The 27140-nt window shown below is 38.1% G+C and overlaps 1 protein-coding gene across 2 annotated transcripts; it reads left to right on the top strand.

Annotated features, from left to right (window-relative positions):
- The first annotated feature begins 6100 nt into the window (after positions 1-6100).
- PRLR (prolactin receptor) lies at positions 6101-22169 on the top strand. 2 transcript variants are annotated; one of them, XM_068422862.1, is made up of 12 exons: positions 6101-6170; positions 7297-7429; positions 9530-9699; positions 10495-10661; positions 12863-13001; positions 14487-14619; positions 15843-16012; positions 17300-17469; positions 18454-18598; positions 19424-19523; positions 20433-20502; positions 21144-22169. In XM_068422862.1, the coding sequence occupies exons 1-12, from the start codon at positions 6101-6103 to the stop codon at positions 22167-22169; spliced, it is 2493 nt and encodes an 830-aa protein (XP_068278963.1). The 2 variants fall into 2 exon arrangements, with proteins under 2 accessions (XP_068278963.1, XP_068278962.1); XM_068422861.1 differs by having other exon boundaries at positions 12863-13004.
- Positions 22170-27140: the final 4971 nt, after the last annotated feature.

Genomic DNA, 27140 nt, shown 5'->3' with positions numbered 1-27140 from the left:
AACCCAAACAGATCGCTGTAGTAGTTAGTCTTAGATGCTCAGTTAACCCGGTAGCTGGCCCCAGATCCTCTGGTCTCCCCAGTTGCAGGGAAGTTGCATATGCCCCCAGAGGTTTGCAATCCCACTCCTCTCTGGCTAATCCAGCTAAAAGTTCCCTGCATCCAAATGTACCCCCTCAGAACAGAGCACACGCAGAGAAAAGATTGTTAGAAATAGGACTTAGTGAGAACGTAGGGTAGACTATGGTGATCAGGCACACATCTCAGTCAGACAAGCCACCAGTTTACACTTAACTGACCCCTTCATTCCCCTTTTCACCTTATTTTCCCATGCTTGTTTCTCTCCAGTCTGCTTTGATCCCTTCTTTTCCTCCCCAAATTCTTTTCCCCCTGCCTCCCTTAACGAGTGCTATACCTCCTTCAGTCTATGAGGCATATGGGGAAGAGGATTTGGTTGGTTGGCTGCTCCCAGCGGGTTCCACATAAGGGACAATGATCTGACTGTGCTTTGGTAGTCTCAGGTGTAGCCAAATCCCTGTGCCCCATTTTCACTAATTAGGCTGCTAGGGTTCCTCCCCCTGCCCTCAACACACACCCCCCACCTCCAGCCCCATCAGTTTTTACTCGATCCTGTCCCGGCCTTTGTGTAGATGGAGATTAGCCTTTAATCACATAACCTACCACAGTCCACTGGTAAATCTAAACTGCATCCTAAGTTGCTACAAAATGTTGTGCTTTTATTGAAACAGATAAAGGGAAGAGTGTACAGTGATAGGATATTTTACCTTAGTCGCTATTACTCTCAACATTTAAATGACAGAGTGTCAGTATCTGATAAAGCTAATACAAAGAGTGATTTTTTTTTTTTTCTCTTTATGTTTTAGGAAAAAAGTAGTGATACTTCCAGTAATATGCTAATCCTGTATTTTTTTTCTCTTGAAGATTATCAAGTGATCTGACATTCATGAAAGAGAGAAACAAAAATCTTCCTCGCATATATGAGTCCTTTAGGTAGGAAACTGGACTTAATATTTCATTACTATGCTATATATATATAATATTTAAAATTATTATAGCAAGGTAATTACTCTAGAGTTGGGCTTGGTAGTTGGTAAAGATGAACTTCCATCATATTTCACGAGTAATTTTCAGGTTCTAATGTAAATTCTAACTTTCAATATAAAATTTTACTCTTTACAGCTTATGCTTTTCTTGTCTGTAAAAGACTGCTGTAAAAATAATAATCCTGAAATTATGGCTAAACGTACAGACCACCAGGGAAGAAAATAGAATGTTCAGGAGCCATGAGACTGGCAGAGGAAGATTGCTATTGTTAGCTAAATCATGTTTTATTGCAAAAACAAAGGCAGTAGAGGTGGTATTCAGAAAAGAAAAAAAAAACTAGTAAGAGAGGATCAATTTTTAGCTTTTTGTTACATTTCTATTATGAGTCTGAGCAAAGTACTTGATCATTCTCTGTCTTGGTTCCCCATCTGTAAAGTAGGGATAATGGTACTTTCTTCTTGTTGTCTTGGCTTTTCTTGTCAGTTTAGATGTTGAGAGTTTTAAAAAGAGCTTCAGGCTCAGTTCTGTAAAATTGACAGGAGTTAAGTGCATAAATACTTTGTTGGAGAAGTAAGTGTCTAACTATTTTCAAGAATCTGGGGTTTCATTGTTTTTCTTTTTCAAAAATTACTTAAGTCTTTAAGACTGAGGAGTATATCTCATGGGTGAGATAATTTGTTCCATTCATCATCACGTGTTTACTGCTAATCAAAGGACAGACTACAAAGGGTCGTTAGGAGAAGGTTTGTTTAAGAGAGAAATTCAGGAAAAATATATTAGAAACCCTTATATAGGCTTTTCAAGTGAAATCTAAAACAACTTGTAGGTCCTTCCAGCTTATGCAACACAAAAATATAAAGGGCATGGTCCCAAGAAATTAACTGGATGTCTAGGTTCCCTTGCATAGGCAACAGCAGGAACTAAGCATCCTCACAAAGCACTCCACAAAATCTACGTGCTAAAAGTAGCCACCTGCAACCAGTCACAAGAAATTCAGATCAGAGACATGTCCAAACTCCCTGTCTTCTCTGGAGCATATACATCTCCATGAAGGCTGTACTGGGTGCCTGAGCAATTCAGAATTTGGAGACTTCCAATTAGGGCTCATTCAGGGAGGCAAAGCAGAGCTCTGGACACACTGCACATCCACAGCTTTTAATTTGCAGTATAATCCCAACCATCACTGTCATTCAGAAACACATTTAGTGATAGCAACACCCAAGTCTTGGCTAGGGACGTATATCACTGTTGGCATTTGAGAACTCAGCATGGGAAGGCAGACTTATGCAATGTCCACAGTTTAGCTGAATGTCTGGCCAGTAGGATTCTGTATGGTCCAACAGACTGCCACATTCTTGCTTTGTTCTGTTCTCTATTCGTACTTGGGTTCCTACAGCTCTAGTTCAGCCTTTCAAATGGTAATGAACTGTGGTGTTTCTAGACTCCTTAAACTGCCTTCCCCCAGGCCTGAAAGACGAACATAGTTTGTCATCATAACTGGTGGGAATGTGAATCTTTTTCAGTACAGATTGGTGAAGTACTTTCAGCTTTAGATTTCATTAGCAGCACAAGCACAGCTTGTGATGGACATAATGTCATTGCCAGTGGGTGCTATACAGTTGTTCCCCTCCCTGCAAGCCCAAAAACATTGCAGACAGAAAATTTTTCCACCTGGGCAGAACTGAGTAAAGACTTCTCTATCAGTCTCAAGAAATTTATCCATCAGCATAACCAAGAAAGAGAGGGAAAAGAATGTAAGAAGTAGAACTCAATTAGGACAAGGACATTTTTCTCTGAACCCTGCTCCACAGCACCTGATTTCAGTACTGGTATTTAACTTTCAGCTTCATCTAGTAGCATTATAAGAACAGTTTTCAAACCTACAATTTCATAATAGTATTAATTGCAGAATAGGGCTATTTTACAGGAATATCTAGTACTTCTGTGCATCCTAAAACGCCAGTAATCATTTCCATTTCCATCAAGGCACACTATTTTCTGGGATGCAATGTGCAGCTGTTAAATACTATATAACAGCTATGTTAAAGAGAGAAATTCAACTATAATGTCAGAATGTAATAACTTTGTTGGTATTAAATCAAAACCTTCAAAAAAGAGATATATGAACTTTTAATTATCCGTTACTCAAGCCTTGGTTTTTCATGATGTTCTGGCAAATCAGTGTCCACTGTGTCCCTTATAAAAGAATGCATTCAGTCCTAAAAGTGAGGCGTTCCCTCACAGCATCTTCAATAATGCTAATTACCCTTTCATGAAAACATTTTCAAGTCATGGATAGGGGAGATACACTTTTGATATAGTTACGACAAAATGGGCATTACTTTTTTCTATTAAAGCAAGTACTTTTAAAAAACAAGACATCTCTCCAGAAGCGTTAGAAACGATATTTGAACCACAAATACCAAATACCAGCCAACCGTGGAAACACAGGCACTGGAACAAATGGAATATGGTTAATAAGCCTGGAGCCTCCTGGCCACTGGTCTGCTGCTGCTTACATTCCTTCAGAAAGCAATGCAAATATCAGAATGAAGCTTCTCTAAGATGCTTTTAAGCATGATCTTCAAATAAACAGAGGTTCTGATAATTCTTTAAAAGAAAATATTTTGAAAGCATTAAATCCTGAATGTAAAATAGGACATCCAGCCATCTCATACTTCTGCACAGTTTTCTAACTGTTAATAATTCAAGGTATTTAACTTGAATTGAAATACTGGCCTGGAAATCATATATTGGATCATGAAGTCCAGTCCTCAGCTATCACAAACCACCATGTCATGTACACTTCATAACAGATGAGACTACCAGGGAAAACTAAATGGGATTTTTGTGTTTGGAAGTTTGGAAATTTGGAACTATTCCAGAAACTCACTACTGTGATGGTAAAATTTTTCTCTAATTTTTTGAGCTAATTATGGCTATCTGTTCTTGTTTCAACATTTGCTAGAGTTTACATATTCTTATTCTCCCTCTTTTGATGCTAATCTCCTGCTATGTTTATAGAAGACAACCACCCTTGCGTAGAGTGAAAAGCCAATTCTTTAAACTGTCATCATGAGGCAGCCTCTGGGTCCCCTGCTCATCTTTGTAGCTGTGTTCTAAATCTGTTCTAAACAGGTTAACCTGTTTTTTTTTTTCCCCAAGTATAGGTGACCAGATCTGTACATAGAGTTTCGTCGGTGGCACTAATAGGTCCATATTCCTCCCCTGTACCTCTCCTGTTCCTTTTCACAGCCACGTTACAGAAGTGGTTCACGATCATCTCATTTTTAAAAAACAAATGCTCCCAAGGAAAAATACTTGTTTTTAAATGCATTAATTTCATCCTGTTTCTATTAATTTTGTTCTTCAGGTCTTCAGTTTCCAAAATTATCGCTTTTTCCTTGCGGAGTGGTCTAATATAGCTTTTTCTTGATGATGCCTCTCTTTTGTCATATGGACAAATTTCATTCTTTCACTCACTGTAATCAATTTCTCTTATCTGTCAATTCTTCACACAGAAAAGATACATCTGTAAAAGTAAAAAAAAAAAATCATAGTACCAGTTCCCTATAGGGAAGCACAGTATAAGTCTCAGTTTGAAAGTGCTGTATTTTGCAAATGTTCCAACTATTTTTAGAAATAATAAAATATTGAAAGTGCTATCATATGTACATGAAATAGTTACTGTTTACAGTTCATTATTTCAATTCTTTAAACTGCCATCTTTCTTCACTTGAGAAAAAAGTGTGTTGTTCTTGCATGAGCTCAATGGTCTGTGCTCCACATTATATAACACCAAGTTTTCAGCTCATTTCTGAAGTTAAACACTAACGTTTGTGCCTGCCGTTTGTTTACAGGCATAAAATTTGCATGTGCTTACAGAAAACTGGAATATATATTTAAATGGCTTGCTCTCCACTGACTGTATATGCGCAGATAGCTGTAAGTGAGTTTAAAACTAACCCAGATGTGTTTTTGCAGCCTGTAGCTCAGTTACATGCATGAAACGTGCCTGGATATTCAGAAGTGGTATATGGAAATGTAGCCAAGTGTTGTTCTTCTGCACATTGTTCACAGTAAACATGTTTTAGACTCAGTTATATTAATTGATATTTCGTTTGCCTTTGTGCTTGAAAAACATTTATATGCTGATGGATTATAGTTTCTTGAGACAGAAAATGAATTGCATAATAAAAATTGAGTCATCTGATAAACCACTAAGAATTTTTCCTCAGCAAAGAGACAGATTGCTCCCACGCTGTGCTACACTGAATGGATTTCAAGCGTACAAATACCTGTCAGATATGCTTGCTAGGATTGGATTGCTGAGGTAAGGAGTTTACTATTTAGGTAGTAAATTGTTCTTCTTTAGTTTCAAAGAGTGAGGTTGGCTACCAAAATCTAATAGCTGACTCCAGTTACCATCTCCAAGCAGGAAGCATATTGGTGGGAGAAGCAGGAGGTTTGCTTTAAGTTATTGTCTTTTCTACAGGCTAAGCAAACAGATTTAGCAGCAACAGGGGCTCCTGATCACCCTGAGCTGTAACCTGAATTCTGAGGACACCTAGTGGTGTCAGCCCACTGCATGGACTGGGTCTTCATACCTGGTGGCTTCCCACTTGCACCTCTGTATTTCAGCAGAGTTCTGAAAAGGCTGATTTCTCAGGTAAATTTATGAGTCTAAAAGTTAGAGCTTTAAGAAAAGCATCCAGTGTCCCAAGATGCCAAATAAATATACAAGATTTGTTAATGCTACGGAATTGTAATCCTAGCACTGCTAACCGTTCAAAGACCTTCAGGAAGACGCACTTACTACTCTGTGATTCAGGTTTTCTACTTCTGAAGTGGAACTGTAGGTGTTGCTGCACCTTTTTGAGAAATAACAAGAATCAATTAGCCACAATTCTAAACGGACTTTGATCAAGCCAAGTGATATGCATTACATGTTAAGTGTTGTTATTGACTATTGCATGATGGCCTATTTTTCAGTGAGCCCTTGATCTGACATTTCCTTCTGAGGAGAAGCAGACATCATGAAGCAGAAATTGACATCACCAGTTCAAATTATTTTGCTGCTTGATCTGACTGCAATGGGTCTGACTGGTAAGTACAACACTTCCTGAAACTCTTGTTTTTCTTTAGAACACTTTCATTAGAAAAGTCTGAGGCTTTTCCCTATCTATCCTGACCACCACTGGAGCCTGTACATATTTAAATTATTTTCTTCTAAAGTTTTGTATGTAGATTTTGAAAATGGCTTCAGTCCTCTTTTCTTCTTATAGTATTAATTTAATGATTATGTGGTGGCGATGATGAAAGGCGCTCACTCCATCCCTACACACCATGCTTGTCACCTTCTTGGGAATTAGCATCATAAGTAACACTATTAGAAATAATGGTGTGGAACTTTAATGAAATAAAGGTAAGCTTAGGTTGAAAAGCCACATGCTTTTGATGTCAAAATGTATGTAAATTTATGGTCTATGTTCTTGGTAGAAGTTAATGACAAGTATCATAGGATCGTAGAATACCAGGTTGGAAGGGGTCTCAAGGATCATCTGGTCCAACCTTTCTTGGCAAAAGCACGGTCTAGACAAGATGGCCCAGCACCCTGTCCAGCTGGATCTTAAAAGTGTCCAATGTTGGGGAAGTAGTCTTAACAGGAAATATTCTTAAATGTATTGGGTTTATTAGAAAATATTCAAATAATTAATGAATACATTCAGGTTGTCAATACACAAAATACTCCATCCAGCCAATTGATTCCTTCTTTTTATTACTTGTCTTACTTATAATTTACCCCAAATATGTGCAAACAGTGGTTCTGTTGCAAAGTTGAAGGAGAAATTTAATTTTAAGGTGACCTGAAGATAAAAATTTTGGATATTTTAGGAGAAATAAAAGGTCATACATTTACTTCTGAGCTTTTTAATTTAATTTGGAGATAACTGTACACATTTAAGTTTCGGTAGAAATGAAATTTTCATTTGAAAAAGAGAAGTAAAATAATTTTAGTAGCTATTTTAGAAGTTTGAAGTAAAATATATGTACTTTTCTGAACGTTTTGACCCTTTTTCCAGGCAGATTTATTTGCCAAATTCAGTCCATATTTTCAAATCATTTTATTGTCCTCAAAAAAGCATTCCTTGCTTAATTCATCATTCAACAATAACAACAAAAAACATTGTCCAACTCTAATGTAACTAGCTGGATTTCTACACCTTCCTAGGTCAATTATATCCTGGAAAACCTAAGATAATAAGATGTCGTTCTCTAGAAAAGGAAACCTTTTCTTGTTGGTGGAAGCCTGGCTCAGACGGAGGACTTCCTACCAATTACACCCTGTTCTACAGCAAGGACAGGTAACAAGTGGTGCATACGTATTCTGTAAGTGAGCAAGTGATGATTATGACAGAATGAAGGAATCATAACATTAATTTATAAAGGTGTTTTTATGAATCTTTGTTAAACCCCAGATAGCCAACATGGACTACATGAGGTGAACGGCTTTCCCTTTTTGGAAGAACACGTGAATACTACCAGTCCTAAATCTTCAGCCTGTGCATACTGAAACTCCTCTGACCTAAAATCCCACTGGTCTAAAGATGTGCTGGGAAAAGGTGTAGTTTGTCCATCTTATCAGGAGGCACACAGCTTTTAGCTGAATGGCATGCTTCTCTGAGGAGGGGAGCATCAAGGCACCACGGGGCCATGGGGGCTCCCCCAGGGCAGTAGGGCAGGGCCTCCATCCAGGGCCCGTCCCACTGCCCCAGCCAGGGAGCAGGGCAGGCTGGGGGCAACCCAGCCCTGGGCATGGGGCACCTCCTTGGGGACTGGGACAGGCTGAGGCGGGGCTGGGCCAGGACATCAGCCTGCAGGCTGGGGCTGGCTCAGCAGGGCCCATGGCTGGCAAGGGCATGGCTGAAATGGAGACCTGGAGCCCAGGCAGTGCGTGGAGAGGTCCCAGGGAGGCTGGACAGGGGCAGGGAGGGTGGCAGTGCCCTCAGGGCCATGCTGAGGAGCTTTTCCATTACTGTGCACCACAAACCCCCATCTGGAGAAAATCTATAGAGAGCTTCTGCTTCCCCTTCTCATGGTTCCCAAAGTGGAGTAAAATCAGATATGGGTATTGCAACTCAAAAGTTACTGTTTTGGTAAGGTCTGTCACTCCCTCATCCTGTTTAAGAATAAAATATGTATACGTTCAGCAACTTTGCTTAACCTGTGCTTCTTTTTATAACTGTCCTTTCTTCTGAAAGCAAGAGATCTCAGAACAGGGCCAAGTAAGCAGGGAGGCTCAGAGATTAAATTTCTTTGAATAAATCCAGTGAGGTTCAGAATAGGTCATGTAAAGCCTCAGACTTCCTTGCTTCAATTAAATAAATTCAAAATCATCTTATATTAATTCATCAGGAAAGACGTAGCCTTTAATGAAGTTACTACACTAAACAATGATCTGAGAGCTTTTATTTTATGAAAGTCCAGATGTTTCCATCTCGATCAAACCAGAAATTTTAATGAACATTGTAAGTCATACCTATCTCAGCCCAGAACAGGCTGCTTAGAGATGGATAGGAGAGCATCTCCATTTCATTAAATCTGCTGAACACCAGGCACTGCCAAGCACTCCAGAGCTGGGCCATGGTTGCCTTTCTTAGCTTGTTGTCTCTCAGGTTACAGTCCCCTTACTCCCATCTTTTCTTTGTGAACCGGGACAAAACTGCCTGGAAACTAAGAGACCTTGTTATTAGTGGTGCATAGAGCATAACAGTGGGTCTAAAGTGCATCCTTGAACCATCTCAGCTGGTGCTTTGGGTTTGTGCAGTTCTTCACACCTCCGATAGGCTCTGAGTACACCACCCAGTTCAGCTTTAACTGAGTACAAAATAAGTCCTCTCCTAAAAAAAGCCAGACTCGTATAAAGGTAATAGGTAAGAGATCATTAATTAATCAAATATTTTTTGTTGAGACAGTTGTGATTATGATCATGTCAAAAAGCAGATAAATTAACATCTTGCTGAAAACAAAATAATTAGTAAAATACTCATCTACCGTAGGGCCCATCCGGTTACTTTCCAGGGGAAATACGTAAAGAAAATATTTAGCAACTTTCCTTCTTTAGTCAACGTGTTTAATTTGCCTTTTAACTTGCTTTTAAACATTTTTTAAAATTGCCTTGTGCTCTCTCTGGAAGTTTCTCTGTCCATTCTTTTGTTAACATATTCCTATGTATAAAAAAGGAGATAAAAGCATTCATGCTGAACAACTGCAGTAAAAATAGCAATGAAGCATTTATGATAACAGCATTTGACACTCACCAAAAGGTTTCCCAGAGGTGGGATTATAAATAAATTTAAAGTTAAACATTTCAAATTTCTTTGCTGAATCTAGGCCATTACTAGAATATTATCTGCTTTGCTTCATTTCCTGAACTTTTAACTTTTAAAATAATTTTATTTCAGTGAAGAAAAAATCTATGAATGTCCAGACTACCGAACGTCAGGTCCCAATTCCTGCTACTTTGATAAAAACCACACTAATCGCTGGACAACATATAATATCACTGTAATGGCAACAAATGAGATTGGAAGTAACAGCTCAGATCCTCAGTATGTGGATGTGACCTCCATAGGTAAAAAGAGAAGAATGAAATGGAAAACAGACTATTTGGAGATGTATGTGGTTTTTAATCCCAGAACAAGTAGTGATGAAAGATTTCTTTCTTCATGTTGTGAATCTTGCTATGGAGGAGTGTTTATCTACAGATGATCTAAAATATGCATCTTTTCTTTATGTGAAAACTGCATTTTACTTAAATAACTACATATTTTATTGTCATTTTAACTTTGGCTGAAAAATTTGCTCCAGTTTCTTGTTATCTCCAGTATTTCAATTAGACTCAATGACAGTTTTGTAGGTTCTTAGCACTGCAGATTATAAAACTTGCAAATTAGGTTAAGCTACCTAAATTTTCCAAATGTAAACATCTTTCTGGCTGAGGGCATTGCAGTCTTGGGAGGGTAAAAATAACTGCCGAAGCACTCTGGGTACTTTTTGTAGTATTTCATATTCTTAACTCCATTCTGCTTTCTGCATACACGTAATCTACACATTGTAATGATAAATTTACTTCATCTTTTTAGCTATGAAATATCTGACATTTTAATTTTGCAAGAGTGGCCTAATGAAATTATGACTTGTATTTCCTTAGGCTGAGAAATTCAGAGTAAAGTCTAAGATTTGCTGATACTGTGGGAAATCAGTAGCCAGTTAAACATTATTAAGGAGAAAGGAAAAAAAAGGCTATTGTACCCTTAAAGAAGTGCTGAATGATCTGAAATGAATGTGATAAAATACAAAACAATAAAGGAGATGCCTTTTCTGAGAGAAAATTAAATCATTAATGGCAACATTTTTATTTATACAGTTCAGCCAGATGCTCCTGTGAACCTCTCTCTAGAAACAAAAACATCTGCTAGCATAATACACCTTTGGGCAAAATGGTCTCCACCTCCATTAGCTGATGTCAGCTCTAATTCACATGTATATCACTATGACCTACGACTAAAACCTGAGGAAAAGGAAGAGTGGGAGGTAATGGGAAAATATATTTGTTGTATAAATGCTCTTTTTGGTGAGTTCTCTTGTCTGAGTTTAACTGGTATTATAAATATTTTAGTTTCTATAAGGATAGAAAAATTAATGTAACCAAATCTGATTAAAGAAAGAAAAATAATGTAGTGGTTTGTAAAGGCAGTGAAATTCAATCTGTTTGTATAATTGTCCTAATGTCATATACTAAAAAAACCTATGTAGTCCACTGATATAATATTTAATTGTAATTTTCATTAATGTGTCTGTTCCCAAGTGTTGCAATAAGAGACTGCTTGGTTCCTATAGTTTAAACGAAATCAGGATCCAAGCAGTTTATTCATTCATTAAGATGTAAGTTACAAGCAATCAGTTAACTATGCAGGCAATATATATATCATCAATACAACAGATAAATCACAATACTGAGCACTTAAAAACATTATAGACACCTACAAATTTATAAACACACTTCTATAACTGGTCCCAGAAATATACTATATACAGAAATTCCCCTCTCCGAGGAAGGGTAGGGTACAAGCACACCTCACCCTCCTGGGAGCACAAACTGCCCTATTTATACCCACTTCTGGAGGAGACATGGATGCTTTTACTTAATGTGAACCCACGTCCCTTCTTTAGTCCTTTAGTAGACCTACAGTCTACTAAAACACACATCAGTAAGAAAGCACCCACACGGTTGCAGGCATACACCCAGGTGTGGGTTGCTGCCTGCTGCAGCCCACCCTGTTTGGAGTGCAGCTACTCAAAGCATCAGAGAGGAAGGCTGCTCTGCCTGGCCAAGGCAGAGGTCATGTTGCTTGCAGAGCAGCTTCTGATAGCATCAAACTAAACTTTAGTTACTGCTGAAGTTTCTAGTCTGCCCTGACTATTACAATTTTCATGCTTCTTTAATACTGCTTTCCAAGCTGACCCTTTTTGTTCAGAATTCTCTCAGTTATTCCCTAATTACTGTTTAATTGGGCTGAGAGTCATCATTATCATCCTCTTCAACATGATCAGCTGGGGGCAACCCCCATCTCAGAAAGTTTGGAGCATCCTACTCACACACACTATTTCCATTGACATTCCCAGCTGTTGCCATTTTGCCAGGAGTGGGCCATAGTACTCCCACAGCTGTGTCCTGGTTTGGCCCAAACCAGGCCAATTAGTCTTAGAGAAACCAAGGTCACTGCTAAATTCCTCACTGCTTACAAGTGAAGAGCCGAAGGGGGGTCACACCTGCAGGGAGGAGCAGACAGGGCAGGTGACCCAAAATTGACCAACGAGGTATTCCATCCCATACACGTCATTCTCACTTTCCTATTTATCACTAACCCACTGCCTCCTGGAGATGGGGCCCAGGAGGGACCGGCCCTCCTGTCTCCCACTGATTGGTGCCAGCTTTGCCAATTCTCCAGTTAAAAGCCTGCAGGTGTGATGGCAGGGGGAGCTACTGCATTTTCCCCTCTGCCCGTGCTGGGGGAGCAACTCTGCCTGAGGAGGATTTCCAAGCTCTCGATCTTGGTTTTGTATATATTTGATTATTCCAATATTATTATTACACTCTTTTTCATTATTATAGTTCATTAAAACTGTTTTAACTTTCCAACCCATAAGTCTCTCTCCCTTTTCCCTTTCCCTTTGGGTGGGGGGGGAGGGTTAACAGAGAGCATCTGCCTCAGGTTTAATAGCTGGCCCAGCTTTAAACCGTGACAAGCTGAGATACCAGGATAAAATACCATTCTTAGAGTCACAGTCAGATGGTCTCAATGCTGCCTAAATTGTTGATGCCTTAATGATGGAGAAAGCTATGTGTCTTGAAAGACTTCTGAAGAGACTCAAAGGGCATGAGGAAGGCACTTAATAGTAAGCACTAAGACTAGCCACTAAGAAGCACTACACAGAGGGTTTATCTGTGAGTTGGACTACCTATAGTGTTCCTTGCATTGTGGATCTGATGGAGTACTAACTTATTGGAAGTCTACAATTAAATACGCTCTTCAGTATCAGAATCTCAGTATCACTGAAGTGAGTTTTTCTGTTAAGTCATTACCTTTGCTTCTTTGTAATTCACATCTTATAAAATAGCCAACTGAAACCCTTGCCCTTCAGAAGTCAGTGACACAAGCCTACTCCTTTATGGTTTATTTGTTAAAATGGTCCAGTTCTTTATTATTTTTCCAGTCCATTTTCTCTTCCAGAAAATATCTGTTGGAGTGCAGACACAGTACAAAGTGATTAGGCTACAAGCTGGGGTGAAGTATGTTGTTCAGGTCCGTTGCAAGTTAGACCTTGGAGAATGGAGTGAGTGGAGCTCTGAAAGATGCATTCAGATCCCCAGTGGTGAGTGGATGATTGCTGTTCCGTTGTTTTTAAATTCTAGCCAGTTCAGTGTTCTGAAAGGTGCCTAAATGGCAGTCCTGAAAACCCAGTTCCTCACACAGATACTTCCTAGTGCTGGAGGAACAGCTTAGTGCATCTTACCATGCTTTCTGTGTAATTGCGTGTTTAGTCTTGTTGATCCACTCAGGATCCTCTCCTGAAACTGGCTATGACAAACAGACTGGGATTTACTAGGAAGTCACTTCTGATACAGGTGTGCCTAAATAATTTATTGTTCCTGCCCCTCTATTTAAAAATCATGTGGATTTCATCTGTAGCTATAGATATCAGGTAATGGTACTTGTGTAAGAATCATTCATTTGTTCATTAGTAACTACACTGAAAGCACTGCCACATCTAACAGAGCATAACACTTGCAGCTACTATCACATGGAAATAATTATCTGTATTTTGTTGGGTTTGAGTGGACACATTAAATATGCATGACATCATATCTTGTTGTCAGACACTTTAGCCAGGTTGTCTCAAATCATCATCTTCTGTCACTAATTGTATTATTCATTATTTGACATGGAGATTGCTGAAGTACTCTTAATAGAAAAATAATTTTAAATGTCCCATTTTCAAATCTGCCTTAGGCAATTAGAAATTTGGAAAATCAATGTTGCTACTCTAAATAGTAGAAAATATATATTATTGATGTAATAGGACCATATTTTGCCACAAATACATAACTGCAAAAGTTTCAATCACATCAGGGTTTTGACTAGCATCACCCTATTCAAAATTTAAGCATTTTCCTCTGCCCTACTCTAAGCACTTTGCTTGAGTCTATAAAAACATCGGGAATCCAAATTATAAATTTCTTGGCAGCAATCAGGCAAGTAGCCTGAGTATTGAGCATAACACCACTTTACAAGGAAATATGAGAGCTGCTTCTTTGTATCTTTGGAGTCAGCTCAGCATAGGTACTTCAGAAGAGAATTACTGGCAAGGACATAAACAAATGGGCAAACACGTTCTTCATTGTTCTCCTGTAAAAGCTAAAACAAATGACAGCATACTTTTCAAACAATCGGAAGCATCTTAAAACACTTTTTTTGAAGAAAAAATGATTTCTGTAGAAAATAGATTGGATAGCGGAATGTATTTTAAATCATTTTATGGAACCTGCTGTGTCAGTATTTTAGCACCCCTTATCAGATTTGGGAGCAGAGAAGAGCCACAGCCAGGGAACTATGCCATAGCTCCTCGCCGTAGCTGCAGTGAGAAAGGATATCGAATCCAGGTGAAAGTAGCAGGCTGCTGCCCTAACCACTGAATCATCCTTCCTTTCCTATGCTAATACGAAGTGAAACTTTTTCTTTCCTTGTAGAAAAAAAAAAAGTATTTTCCTGCACTCTGCTTGACATTGTTTTATGAATTCAGGGTTGACCTAGCGCATTAAACTTACTAATTAGTTCATTTCTTTATCTCTGACAGGAGAGTCACTCCCTGAAAAGCCTACCATAATAAAATGCCGTTCTCCAGAAAAGGAAACATTTACTTGTTGGTGGAAACCTGGTTCAGATGGAGGACATCCTACTAACTACACTTTGCTTTACAGCAAAGAAGGGTAATTAGCTGTGTATAATTATTCAATGTTTTATTGGAAGGGCCTGGAAAATCAGTCCTGATTGGTTTTGCATTTAGGAGATGTTTTCCATAGCACATGGTTTTGTCCAAGTGACGTATTCCAGAATTGCACTAGCAGCAACACATTTAAGGGTCAAACAGGATCTCTTTATAATGTCAGGTTTTTCAATTTCTGTGAATTCTTCTGCCTTGAAAGACAGACTGCCTTGAAAGTTGCCATGGCGCAGCAACTGCATAATAGTATGCAATACAAATGCACAGTGCTGTAGCTCTGCAGCCACGCAGCCCCAGAAATAAAGCTTTCCAAAAATTAAAATTTTCATCTTCTGATAATGCTTATTTTGCACAAGTATTCATAGGCCATGAATGCCTCCTGGCTTCTGCAGTAGTCTTGGTCCCGGAACTTACATCAAGTGCTAAACATTCATTTTAAAGGAGGAGTCAATATTTTTGGGTCCTGTGAACTATTTTTAGTTCACCCAGCACTGCTCAGCCTTGCACTGACCTAACTGGATACTAAACTCTGTACTTGTCAGCTGAGAGCCAGGTCGTAGTGGAAAAAGACAGGTACTGCTCCAGCCAGACAGGGCAGAGTGTGAGGTCCACATCCATAACTTTCTCTTTTGATGTGCATCTAAGAGGAGCCTGGAAACAAGTACTACATACACAACTTTCTCTCCTATCCCTGCTCCCTTTGGGAAGGTTGGGAATGGATTTGGAGGACAGGTACAAAGCAGATTTTTTTGCGGAATAGGTGATGAAAGAGCAAAATAGATTCTGAAAGCATATTAATGTAATATGCGGAACTCATGTAAGTGTGAAATGAACACTGGAAATACTCAGTTTTTAATAGATGGGTTAGAAGACTTCAGCAATCACTTCTGCTCACTCTCTGGAGCCTGTAAGGGCTATGCAGTGGACAATGGCATTCAGAAAAGTAAGAACTGCACTCTACTAGCCCACCGCTGCATCTGCAGCAGCCTAAGTTCTTCAGGCTTTGTAGTCTTTATTTTGGGGGGAAAATGCTTACTATAGTCTCAGGAATTGTCCAATGACTCTTTAGTCTGAACGCAATTTTCTGATTTTCTCCACGTTGCCAGGCATGAAAAATCTGATCCAGCCCTAAATGATGCTGAACTACTAGTAATCAAAGTCAGGTGTCTTAGACTGTGTAACCTAATCACTGTGATTCTTTCATTTCAGAGAAGAACAAGTTTATGAATGTCCGGATTATAGAACTGCGGGCCCCAATTCGTGTTACTTCGATAAAAAGCACACCTCTTTCTGGACCATATACAACATTACTGTGAGGGCAACTAACGAAATGGGAAGTAGCGTCTCTGATCCTCATTACGTGGATGTGACTTACATAGGTAAGAGATAAAAAGTATTTTCTGTGGAACCAAATAATTCAAAATTACAGGTTTTGACACAAGAATTTTAATTCCAACTCTTCTCACATATAGTATTATATCCAAGTCAAAAACTTGTAAGAACAAATAAGGTCTTACCTGGTATAATAATAAATCAATATTCATTCCTTTACCATTTTATTTTCAAATGAAGTCTAAAATTGCTAAAAGCTTTAAAACTGCATTCAGATAACCATTTATTAGTTTTCTGTATTTCTTTCAGTCAAGCTCTGAGAAATATCATCCAGCTAAAACTTTTTCCACTCTACCGGCAACTGAAATCAAATTGATCTTTTAACTAATAATGCTTAAATTTGATTACCTAAAAGTAGTTTCCAGACCCAAGAGAAGCTGAATTAGTGCTTTTTCTAGCAAAGTACTGATAGACAGTGCACTGTCTCTTTTCTCAGACTCTTTCTACAGAGTGACTGTAGACAAGTATTTAGTTTTTTTTCTAAGAGAACAGAACATTATCACCAATAATAATTTTGTTGTCAAGGATCTGGCTGCCAGAAGTCTGGCAATTGGAAAAGGGCTCCTGGAGAAAAGGCTTTACATTTTACCTCCATGCCCTGACTGCTTACTTGATGAAGCTTTGCATCAGACACTGGTAAAATACATGTATGATCTGCAGAAGCTCTACCTCTGAACTGAGGAAGCTGCAAGCCTGACTGTATCAGAAACCTGTGTTCTATTTTGGTTTATTTTTGAGATATAGACAGGGCTTTAATATTACTGGTTTGTTTTACTTTTAAATATCCTTATATATGCACGTAGGGATTATGCTGTTGTGTTTTCTGAATGTAAAAGATGGGGGGGGGGGGGGGGGGGGCAAGTTTAATCAGCTGTGTCTGTGTTTTCAGCATTCCTAAATGTATATGCCAACTTTGATAAGATTATGGTAAAGCACAGCTTTCATAATACAGCATTAAAGATATTAACTTTGAAACCTAGTTGGGAAAAGCAACAATAAATGGTAATGTAAGAAAAAATTATTTCTGGTGATAAATGATGAAGGCAAATCTCAACATGAACTCAACATATTTACTGTTCTTCAGTTTTTTTCTTCAAATTCATAAAGCCATGCTTACTTTATCAAGAAACTCTTGATCTCTGTATTTCAGCACCCATTCTAAATTTCTAGACACAATGGAGGCAGCAACTCACCGTTCACATCGTTTTATATTTCTTCCTAAGATGCAAGGGAAAAATAATTTAGACTCATTGTCAGTTCTTTTATTTTAACAGTAGAGCCAGATCCTCCTGTGAACGTAACTCTGGAATTAAAAAAGCCAATAAATAGAAAACCATACCTGGTCTTGACATGGTCTCCACCCCCGCTGGCTGATGTCAGATCTGGATGGCTTACCCTTGAATATGAGTTGCGACTAAAGCCTGAAGAAGGAGAGGAATGGGAGGTAAGGATGTTGCAAGTTTTTGCTAGATGATGTTTTCTGATCAATTAGATTTTGTCAGCTAGGTTCCATGTCTGGACGTAGTGAAGGAGGCACACTGAATAGCTCATCATTTTTCAAAAGTGCTTGTGTGATCTACAATTTCCTACTGAGAATACTGGTATCTCAGATGCTGTTGTGTGACAGCAGGCGATAAAGTACTTATTTTTAATTGTGGCCACTATATATTAATCGTATTGGCATTACAGTTTAAATTGTTCTCATTCAGTCAGGTTTCTTTTGCGATAATTTGTTCTTAATCACAAGCACTTCTTAGGTAACAGAAAGTTCGGTGACATTATGTAAAATCATTTAAATTTGTACAAGTTGCCATTAGGTGATAGTTGCCATGGCCACATAATAAAAATCATCTTCTGACAGGATCTGCAACTCAAACAACTGGGCAGCAAATTAAAGTCTCCAGCTGTTGGTATTTGACTGCATCCCCTTCTTGTCTGCTGCAATACTTCCCAGACATCTCTGTATGTCCTTCATCCTCCTGCCACTGCGCTTCCCAGCCCCCTGGCAGTTGCAAGATCCGCTTTTTACTACCCTGTGCAGTTCCACCAACTCCACATTCCTTCTCTTCTCTCTGCATTTTCTTCTCCCATCTCATGTTTCTTCCCTCCTTCTCCTCCTCTCACCATTGCAGTTCCCACCTTTACCACAGTTCCTCCCTATTTGCCATATGCTCATGACGTGGTTTTGTAGTGGTTTAATTTGCACTGTATACCAGAGCCAGATCTCATTCCCACTGAATTATGTTAAAAAGCTGAACTATAGAAATAAACATACCATTACTCCATGCCTGCATAACAATTATTAGTAAGCTACCCAGATTCATTCTTTATTCCCAACTGGGTTACCAAGACTTAAACCTAGCTGTGATTTTCATAGAAAAAAAGTCTCAATTTTACATGCATTTTATGATTTTTATTTAATTTCCAGACTATTTTTGTTGGACAGCAAACACAATATAAAATGTTTAGTTTAAATCCTGGAAAGAAGTATATTGTACAGATCCACTGCAAACCAGACCACCATGGATCATGGAGTGAATGGAGCCCAGAAAAGTATATTCAGATCCCTGCTGGTGAGTGGCCAGGCATCCCTTCAGTAATTGTTATTACATGGAAGTTCATGTAATACTTTTGTTAGCTGTTTGTGGCACCTGTGCAGAATGACATCCCATAGTTTCCCTAGGACAGGTAAGAATATCATTGCTAAGGTAACTGAATTCTCAGTGTCCCTGCACCATGCCCAGTTAGCTTTCCACTCATTACTTTTTGGAGGTAAGAAGGTGAATCAATTTCGTTACTTATTTAAACCATGTCCTTTCTGTTTATTGCCTCATTTGTTCTCATGATGGTCACTTTTAATTACAAGAATACTGGTAACTGCATTAAAACTGGTACACAGACAACAAAGAGTGACTGCCTCCAGACAGTAACAGCTCTTCATTACTCTTTATCTGGAATGAATTTGAAATAAACACCTCAATGTAAAAAGTGTCATGTTACAATAGAAATCCTTAAAAATATCCAGTCCTAGATCATTTAACCCAACATTTAATTGTATGATATGTATTTGATAATGAAATGACTACAGAATTGGCATAATTGGATTTGAACCCAATTGCTATAACTGGCTGTGACAAAATTTCCCTCTTCATACATTTTTGTTTCATTTTTCCAAGAGAGTTTATTTCCTTCACAGTGCCATTAATAGAAAGTATATTCATCATCAAATATTACTATGATTATTGAGATGTATCTATGATAGTGTAAACCTCTAGATTCAATACCAAATTTGGCAGTTTAGACCAATTTTAAGAATAAAAGTAATTTGAGACTTTTTTTGCATGCTGACTACGCATATGCTAGATGTGTGTCCTTAAATAATTCTGTTTGTTTCCTAGACTTTAGAGTAAAAGATATGGTTGTGTGGATTGTCGTTGGTGTCTTGTCATCTCTTGTATGTTTAATCATGAGCTGGACAATGGTTTTGAAAGGGTACAGGTAAGTCACCAATTCAACAATTTCATGGAGTTGAAAATCTCAGCAAACTTTTCAAAAATAGACTTCTAACATTTGATTCAATTTCCTATAGGTTTTGTGTTCTTTTATGAGCTATGTTACAGGTATTTGACTTTAAATTTGCAACGGATAAAGAGGTATTTCTGTTCCTTAGAGAAACCAGCCTAAATTCTCAATTGGTAAAGACATGTCTCTAGTAGATCTGACATCTTGGTTAGCCACGTAAGTATTCAGCAAACATCATTTGGAGTATCCCTGCTCCTGTAGAAGACACGCCTTTTGTTTTTGCCCTGAAGGAAACAAGGTTATATTATGAGGTTGTCGTTCTGCCCACCTGTCTGTCAGTTCCCCAAATAATTTATTAGAACGCTGTCTAATTTCAATCAAATCTGAAAGAGAAAGGTGTCACAAAGATTATCACTTTTGTGTAAGTCTTGCAAAAAGTACTGAGTAGAAGAAAGAGAGAGAAACTGTTGATGGAAAAGCCATCAGAACTCATTAATCATAAATCCTGTTTAGTCATGGTCAGCTGACAGTCAAGTATGTACATACAGGCCGACTAGTCCTCCTGAACTGTGCTCCACATTGCTGTTTCTTGGCCAGTGATGAAGTTACAGTGATATGAAAGAACTGGAGGTTAAGGGACAAAGGATGATAAAAGGACATTAGCAGTGTTACTTTTCTAGTTAAATAACTTTTGTACTGTTCTCTTTCTTATAAATACATCTAGGGGTAACTTAATGAACTGTAACTGGGTTTGTAAATTACCTGGCTTGAGAGGTAGACAGGAAATGAAGGTCCAACAGGGAGGCAGTCACATTCCAAGGAAATGGGAGAACAAATAGAGAGGGCCCATACTTACACCTCGTGTGTTTGTTCTGTTTTTTTTAGAATGATAGCCTTTATCCTACCACCAGTTCCAGGACCAAAGATAAAAGGCATAGATACACATCTGTTAGAGGTGAGTACCACTGATAACAATAAAAGAATTCACCATTACTTACTTCTCCAAATTATGTACTAGCAAACACAATTACCATAATAAAGTATAAAACAGCTTCAATTAATTTAATCACTGCTAAAAATAAGTGTTGATCGGGTGGAGGGTATGTGTGAGAAAGAGCCTTGTCTTGCACTAGTAGTAGGAGGGCATTTGAGAACAGGGTTTGTGACTGCAGCTGTTCCCTAGGACACCACAAGAGCCAATGCCTGTGTCATCTTCCTAGGAGTTCTTATGGAAGTTGCTCTCCACAGTCTCTTGCCATGCTGAGGAGCCATGCCGAGGAGCCATGCCATGGCTGCTCTATCATTCTCCTCCATTTCCTTCTTGTTAAACCCATGAGACCCATGCCTGCCAAAAGCTCCCTGGTCCTCCCATTTTAGAAACCTAATTCTGGGATTGTGTCTCCCCACTGTGGGAACTCAAGAAATTTTCTTCTATTCTTCCACTATTTTTTACAGCAGTAGAAATCCAGTTTAGGTCGAGTGATATAACTGTTAAAGTATTTGTATATTAAATATATAGATTGTTCGCAATTGTTCTAGTCAGATAAACCCTAAGGTTAAGAGCGAAAAAATATATCTTGTTTATTATGCCCTTAGACAGGAAAACCTGAAGAATTATTGAGTGCGCTTGGTTGCCATGGTTTCCCTCCAACATCAGACTGTGAGGAACTACTGATAGAATATCTGGAGGTAGAGGACAGTGAGGATCAGCAACTCATGCCAAGCCATGACAATGGTCATCCCAGTAAAAATGCAAAAATGATACCCAAGGAAACAGACAGTGACTCAGGCCGAGGAAGCTGTGATAGCCCTTCTCTGCTTTCTGAGAAGTGCAGGGCATCCTGTGCCCTTCCATCAACACTTCAAACACAAGACATAAGAGATGCTCAAGAAAATAAAGGAGGAAAAAGGAGTTGGGAAACTCAGTGTATAGCCTCAGAACAGACAATACTCCTTTCTAACAATGAGAGTACAAAATCTTCCACATGGCCTGCAGCTCAGTTACCTAATGATCAGCCTCCTGTGTTTGCCTACCACAGTACTGCAGATGCACATAGGATAATACTGAGTACCACAAATGTGAACATTGCACCAGTTCTGGTGGGAAATGAAGAAAAGCATCAGTCACAATATCCTATCACTGAAACTGTCCACGACGACATGGAAAAGCAAAGGGAGATGGAGAATTTGCATTCCAAAAGAGACCAAACTGCAGTGCAAGTCAAACAAAACAGGCCTAATGACAAGTCACCTTTTTTGAATCCTAAACTAATGGATTATGTAGAAGTTCACAAAGTCAGACAAGATGAGGAGCCAGCAGTATTACTGAAACATAAAAAAAACAGTGGAAAGACTGAAAAATATACTATTCCAGGAACGAGCAAAGAATACACCAAGGTCTCAACAGTTGTGGACCATAATATTCTAGTATTAATGCCAGATTCACGCATCCAGCACACATCTGTGTCTCAAGAACCTGCAATGGAAACATCTCAGAACCTTCAGCAAGGTCAAGCTGAGAAAAATATGAGCTACTGTCTGACAGTTCCAAGCGAGTGCAAAAGAGAGACCAGTGGATCAGAGTACGTGGACCCATCTTCCTTTATGCCCTCTTTTAAATAACTAGTAGTTAGTACAGTACATACTTAGTAGTTATGTACAGTAATACAAAACCACATAGCAAACAGTTCCTTAAAAAAGCCTAGCCTCCTATGTGTATTATACAGAGAATAAAATAAACTGTGGGATGAGGTAATAATCATAGAAGTAAACCTTGGATCATTAACAAATGTTTCTGACACAGGGAAATGAGGAAATTGATATTATCTGCCATGAAAAATACATTGTAAACTCATTACTCACCTCTGCAGATCTTTATTAGTTGATTAAACCTGAGGGAATACAGCAGATTCAACAAAGATGAAAATTGTTATGGGTCCGTCAGTACACCATAGTGATCTGAGCAGTTCCTAAATCAGGTAAATCATTGCACAATAGCATTCTGATCTACAATGTATATTCTTCTGAATGCATTCTGACACTAGATTAAGTTTTCTTTATATTTTTTCTCAATCCTTAAGAAAAAATGAGCTCTTATATATGACAAATCATATATAAAAGAGAATATATTCAACAAATTATAGTAAAATAACAAATTCTTCTAAATATATTTTTGCTTTGTTTCAATATGACAGAAAACTTCGCATCCTATTCATATCCTAGACCAATCAAATCAAACATGAAAAAAATAGCAGAACAATATTTGATATACTGCCTTACTGTATATAATATACAATTCTACTTTAGTACAAGCCCATATGTTTAACACTGTATTTTTAAAGGCTATTTTTCTATTACCAAAAAAAAGCAAAATAAAATATTTTTTAATTTCCCAATACTATTTAGCTACTTAGGAACTTTTCTGTTTCCTTCTGCTGAGACAGTGGTAACAAGTAAACTTAACATTTCTATACAAAGCATAAAATTAAACTTTATGCTAATTAAGAATATGAAGTAATTTTTAAGCTATGTTTCTAATATATTGCAGATGTATTACTATTTGAATTGTAATTATTTATTTCACATGTTTTTTATGACCTGTAGTTGTAAAATTAAAATAGAATCTAGGTTTTGAGAGCAAAGCTTCTTTCCCACTGAATTTGTACTCTGATGCCACTCATGAATGGAATGGTGTTCTCCTGCATCCTTAGGCATTGCACTTTTCTCTGAGCCTGGAAGGAAATTTTGAAGTTAAGAGTTTTCATAATGAACTTATCAACATTAATTTTGGAATCCAAAGTCACAGATACAAGACATAAAGTCTGAGTCAGAGCTCTGCTGAAATAGCGGTGGGAATGAGGAAAGGAGTGCATGTACTTGGGCTGGACAGATGTCATAGAATCATAGAATTGTTTTGGTTGGAAAAGACCTTTAAGATCATTGAGTCCAGCCATTAACCTAACAATGCCAAGTCCACCACTAAACCAGGTCCCTAAGCGCCACGTCTACACGTCTTTTAAATACCTCCAGGGATGGTGACTCCACCACTTCCCTGGGCAGCCTATTCCAATGCTCGACAACCCTTTCAGTGAAGAAATTTTTCCTAATATCCAGTCCAATCCAAACCTCCTCTGGCGCAACTTTAGGCTGTTTCCTCTTGTCACCAGAACAGCAGTGGAAACAGTGAGGATTCCTCATATTCCATGTAACTGACAGCAGAATCAAAATGATACTGGAATGGCTCCGAACTTACTGTGGTCCTTCCTTCTTAAAGCAAAAGTTTAATTTACTCCAGGAAAGTATGACCAAGGAATGACTGATTAAAACTGGGCCAAGTATTTAGGCAGTATCACTAGCTTCAGGGGAACCCGGAAACATAAGGGAAATTCTACTGTACATGTGAAGGAAAGTGTATTTACTATAGATGAGCTCTCTTCTGTTCTTGTCCTTCCTGAACAGCTTTACATTTCTCCAGCTTTTCATGATTTTATGCACTGAGCCAGCCTTCCTGCATATCAGGTAACCTGCTGCAGAGCTAGCCAAAAGAGACTTCCAGGTTTTGAAGGTCCCAGAAGGCCACATCTCATCTGGCAAATCAGATTCTCACCTTTTACCTTCACGCCATGGAACTGCTCAAGTACAGATCAGTCAAGCTGTCTAGCACTTCTGCTGGCAGGACTTTACAATTTAACTCATTATCTGTGTGTCTGTAAACACACGTGTTAGTGTAACATTTACTTTAGGCATCAAATTTAGAGCCTGTGTCCTCTACACCAGCAACGTACTGCCCACTTCCAGAGGTTGATCAGAGCAGTCTGGATGCTCTGCTGAATGTGTAGGAAAGTATCTTAGATTCTTAATTCAGACACTTATTTAACACTTGAAGACATGAAGTGTCTACTCCAGAGAGCAGCCAAACATAAAATTTTGTTTAGGTATAGTTAACAGGACCATTTTATTGTAGTGTTTGTAATATATTTTACAAATTTTCTAGATATGCTAAAAGTGCTGCAAAGAAACTTTCAACTTATCAGTCAAAACTGGAATGTTTTGCAGGGCAGCAACTTGTGTGTGTGCATGTATGTAAGCTGATAATATACTCTTTCTGACAGTGCTTCATTTAGTTTTCTGGCTGAATCTGACAGAGCTGATTCAGATCAGACACATTCTCTTTCTTCACACAGATAGCCCTATCTGAGCCAAGCTGTTGTTCTCTGCTCCTAATGCCGGGCATAAAGACATGCTGCTACAGGCCTTCTGTGATGCATCTAGTGATGCATAGAGGCTATAGAATCTTATCAAGCCACAGCCTAAAGATTTTCTTTATGTAGTGGATTTCTTAGAGTAAAACACGAGTGACTACACAGATGGTGTAAACCAAAGAAAGCATGGGATAAGGTGTCAGCAGCAGGCTGTTGCTGTCATATTGGTTACTTTGGACCTGAGGGAGACAGACATAACTTTTAGCAGATTTTAAGTGTATGATCCATCCTGCCTAACTGTAGGTATCTATATGTGTACCTCCAGTAATCCACACAGAAAGAGTCCCGAGTGGAACAGTTTCTATGCTTTGCCATAAATTGCTACTGAAGCTGCAAAATAGCTGTAGCCTAAATTGCATTGTGAGGTGTAGATTCTCTCCCACCTTTGCTGATGAATGTCTCAATATGCCAAATCATCATGGCTTTCTGTGAAAAGGGAAATTCAGCCAGATTGCAAAAGGTGCGTTTGCTCGTTGCTCTGAGGTAGCTAAGCTTTTTGAGGGATTTACTAGCTAAATACAATTTGAACACAATCTTCATAAATATATTTCATTCTTTAAGCTGAACAAATGTGCAGGTTAATTATTTTTCATATGGATTTGCTTTTATTTTCCAAAACACCTTGTTACTCCCAAGGTGGGAGCAACACTTTCTCAAAGTAGCCTTTAACATCTGAAAGTACTTTAAGAACTGAATAAACCTGTGTTCTGTAAAATCAGAATAACCTTCAGCTAAGTGTGTGGGCCTTTGTGTGTTCAAATACTTCATTCTTTGTTTGCAACAATATTTTTCCTGCAGTTCTTTAAGGAATAGCTTTTTATTACGAAATAGATGAGATTTTGCAGCAGTTGTACACAGTCAATTGTAAAATTATGACACACCAGTGGGGAATAACAGGCTCTTGACACCTCCTTTGATATACAGAGGGATGAAGTATGTAACCAGGAACAGCTATTAGCCCTCTAGCTCTTGCACCATTAGTCAAATTTCTCACTTAGAACAATTATTTGAAAAGTTTGAATAATGTTTTCAGTATCAAATTTATGTATGTGTCACTTAAAGAGTGAATTACTTTTTGGTAGCATAAAAGCCCCAAAAGGAAGCATAAAGGCTCTTCAGAAGTAACTAATTTTATAAAATTCATAAAATCAAATATATATATTTTTAATTAATTACCTTTCCTTTGGACTCAGACTAATTTTATTAAGAGTTTTTCTTCAGTATTGACAAATATGACTCATTATCTTAAATTTTCTAATTAGACTTTTTTGTTTAGCAAAGACATATTTGATGTACAATTTTAGTACTTCAGTGTAATATTCCTGACTTTTAAAGAAATACAATTTATCGCAGTGGGACATGTGCTCCCAAAACTCACTGTCACATAACGTGTAGGCTTGAAGAATGGTCTTGATGATACTATGTAACTACAAAGATTATTTAGTAAAAATGCAGTAAACTGACCTTATATAATACTAGTAAGAGGATATATGTGTTTATGGAACAAACTGTAAAACGAGTATATAATGCTAATTGATTTATGTTAAAGCAGTGAATTCTGTGGTATATCTGTTTATGTGTCTATGTTTAAATGGCTGGAAAAGGTTCAGTTGCTTTAAATGTCATTTAAGTATTTAAAGTGTAGTGACAGCAGATGTTCAAAATGAATAAGCTGAATTTTTTGGTGATCTCTGAAGCATTGTGTATGTGGAGTTCACATCACGAAGCCTGTAAATGTATTTCATAATTTTTCTTCAACTGTAAACAATTTGAAGGTGTTGTGCAAGGAAACCAAAGTCACCTAAGCCAGTGGGTGGATATTAGACATCTTCTACAAAGCCATAAAGACAAATGAAATGAAAAAGTGTCATGAGATCAGGCATCAGACTCTCAAAGAATTGCTACCTCAGATTTTTTTTTTTTCTCCCTTTAAAAAGGCAGGCAAAAGCATTTTACTTTGTGTGTCAAATTGTGAATCATTCATCAAGATTAAAAAAATCTCACTCGTAATGTTCGAATTATTTTTGTTAACTAACAGCTTCTCATGGACTCATCCTTTGTGTTGCACTGGTAGTACTAGGATGGGATATTTGAGATGTGTAGCAAAATGAAATGTTCTTAATAAGAAAAAATAACACAGAAATTTCCATCTTGTAGGGAAAGCCATACTGACCAGCTTGGCAGCCAAGCATCAGTCCCTTTCCTGGGCTGAAAAGTTTTTTGCCAGTGCCTCTGTGCCCAGCTTGCTAGGACTGAATGATCTGCGTTGTCAGAGATGCTCTGATTCTGGATCTCAGCAATGGAACTAAGCATTTATAATACTTGCTATTTA

This window comes from Nyctibius grandis, chromosome Z (genome assembly GCF_013368605.1).
Source record: "Nyctibius grandis isolate bNycGra1 chromosome Z, bNycGra1.pri, whole genome shotgun sequence".
In the NCBI taxonomy this organism is placed as follows: domain Eukaryota; kingdom Metazoa; phylum Chordata; class Aves; order Nyctibiiformes; family Nyctibiidae; genus Nyctibius; species Nyctibius grandis.
This window is presented reverse-complemented; position numbering and strand designations above follow the sequence as displayed.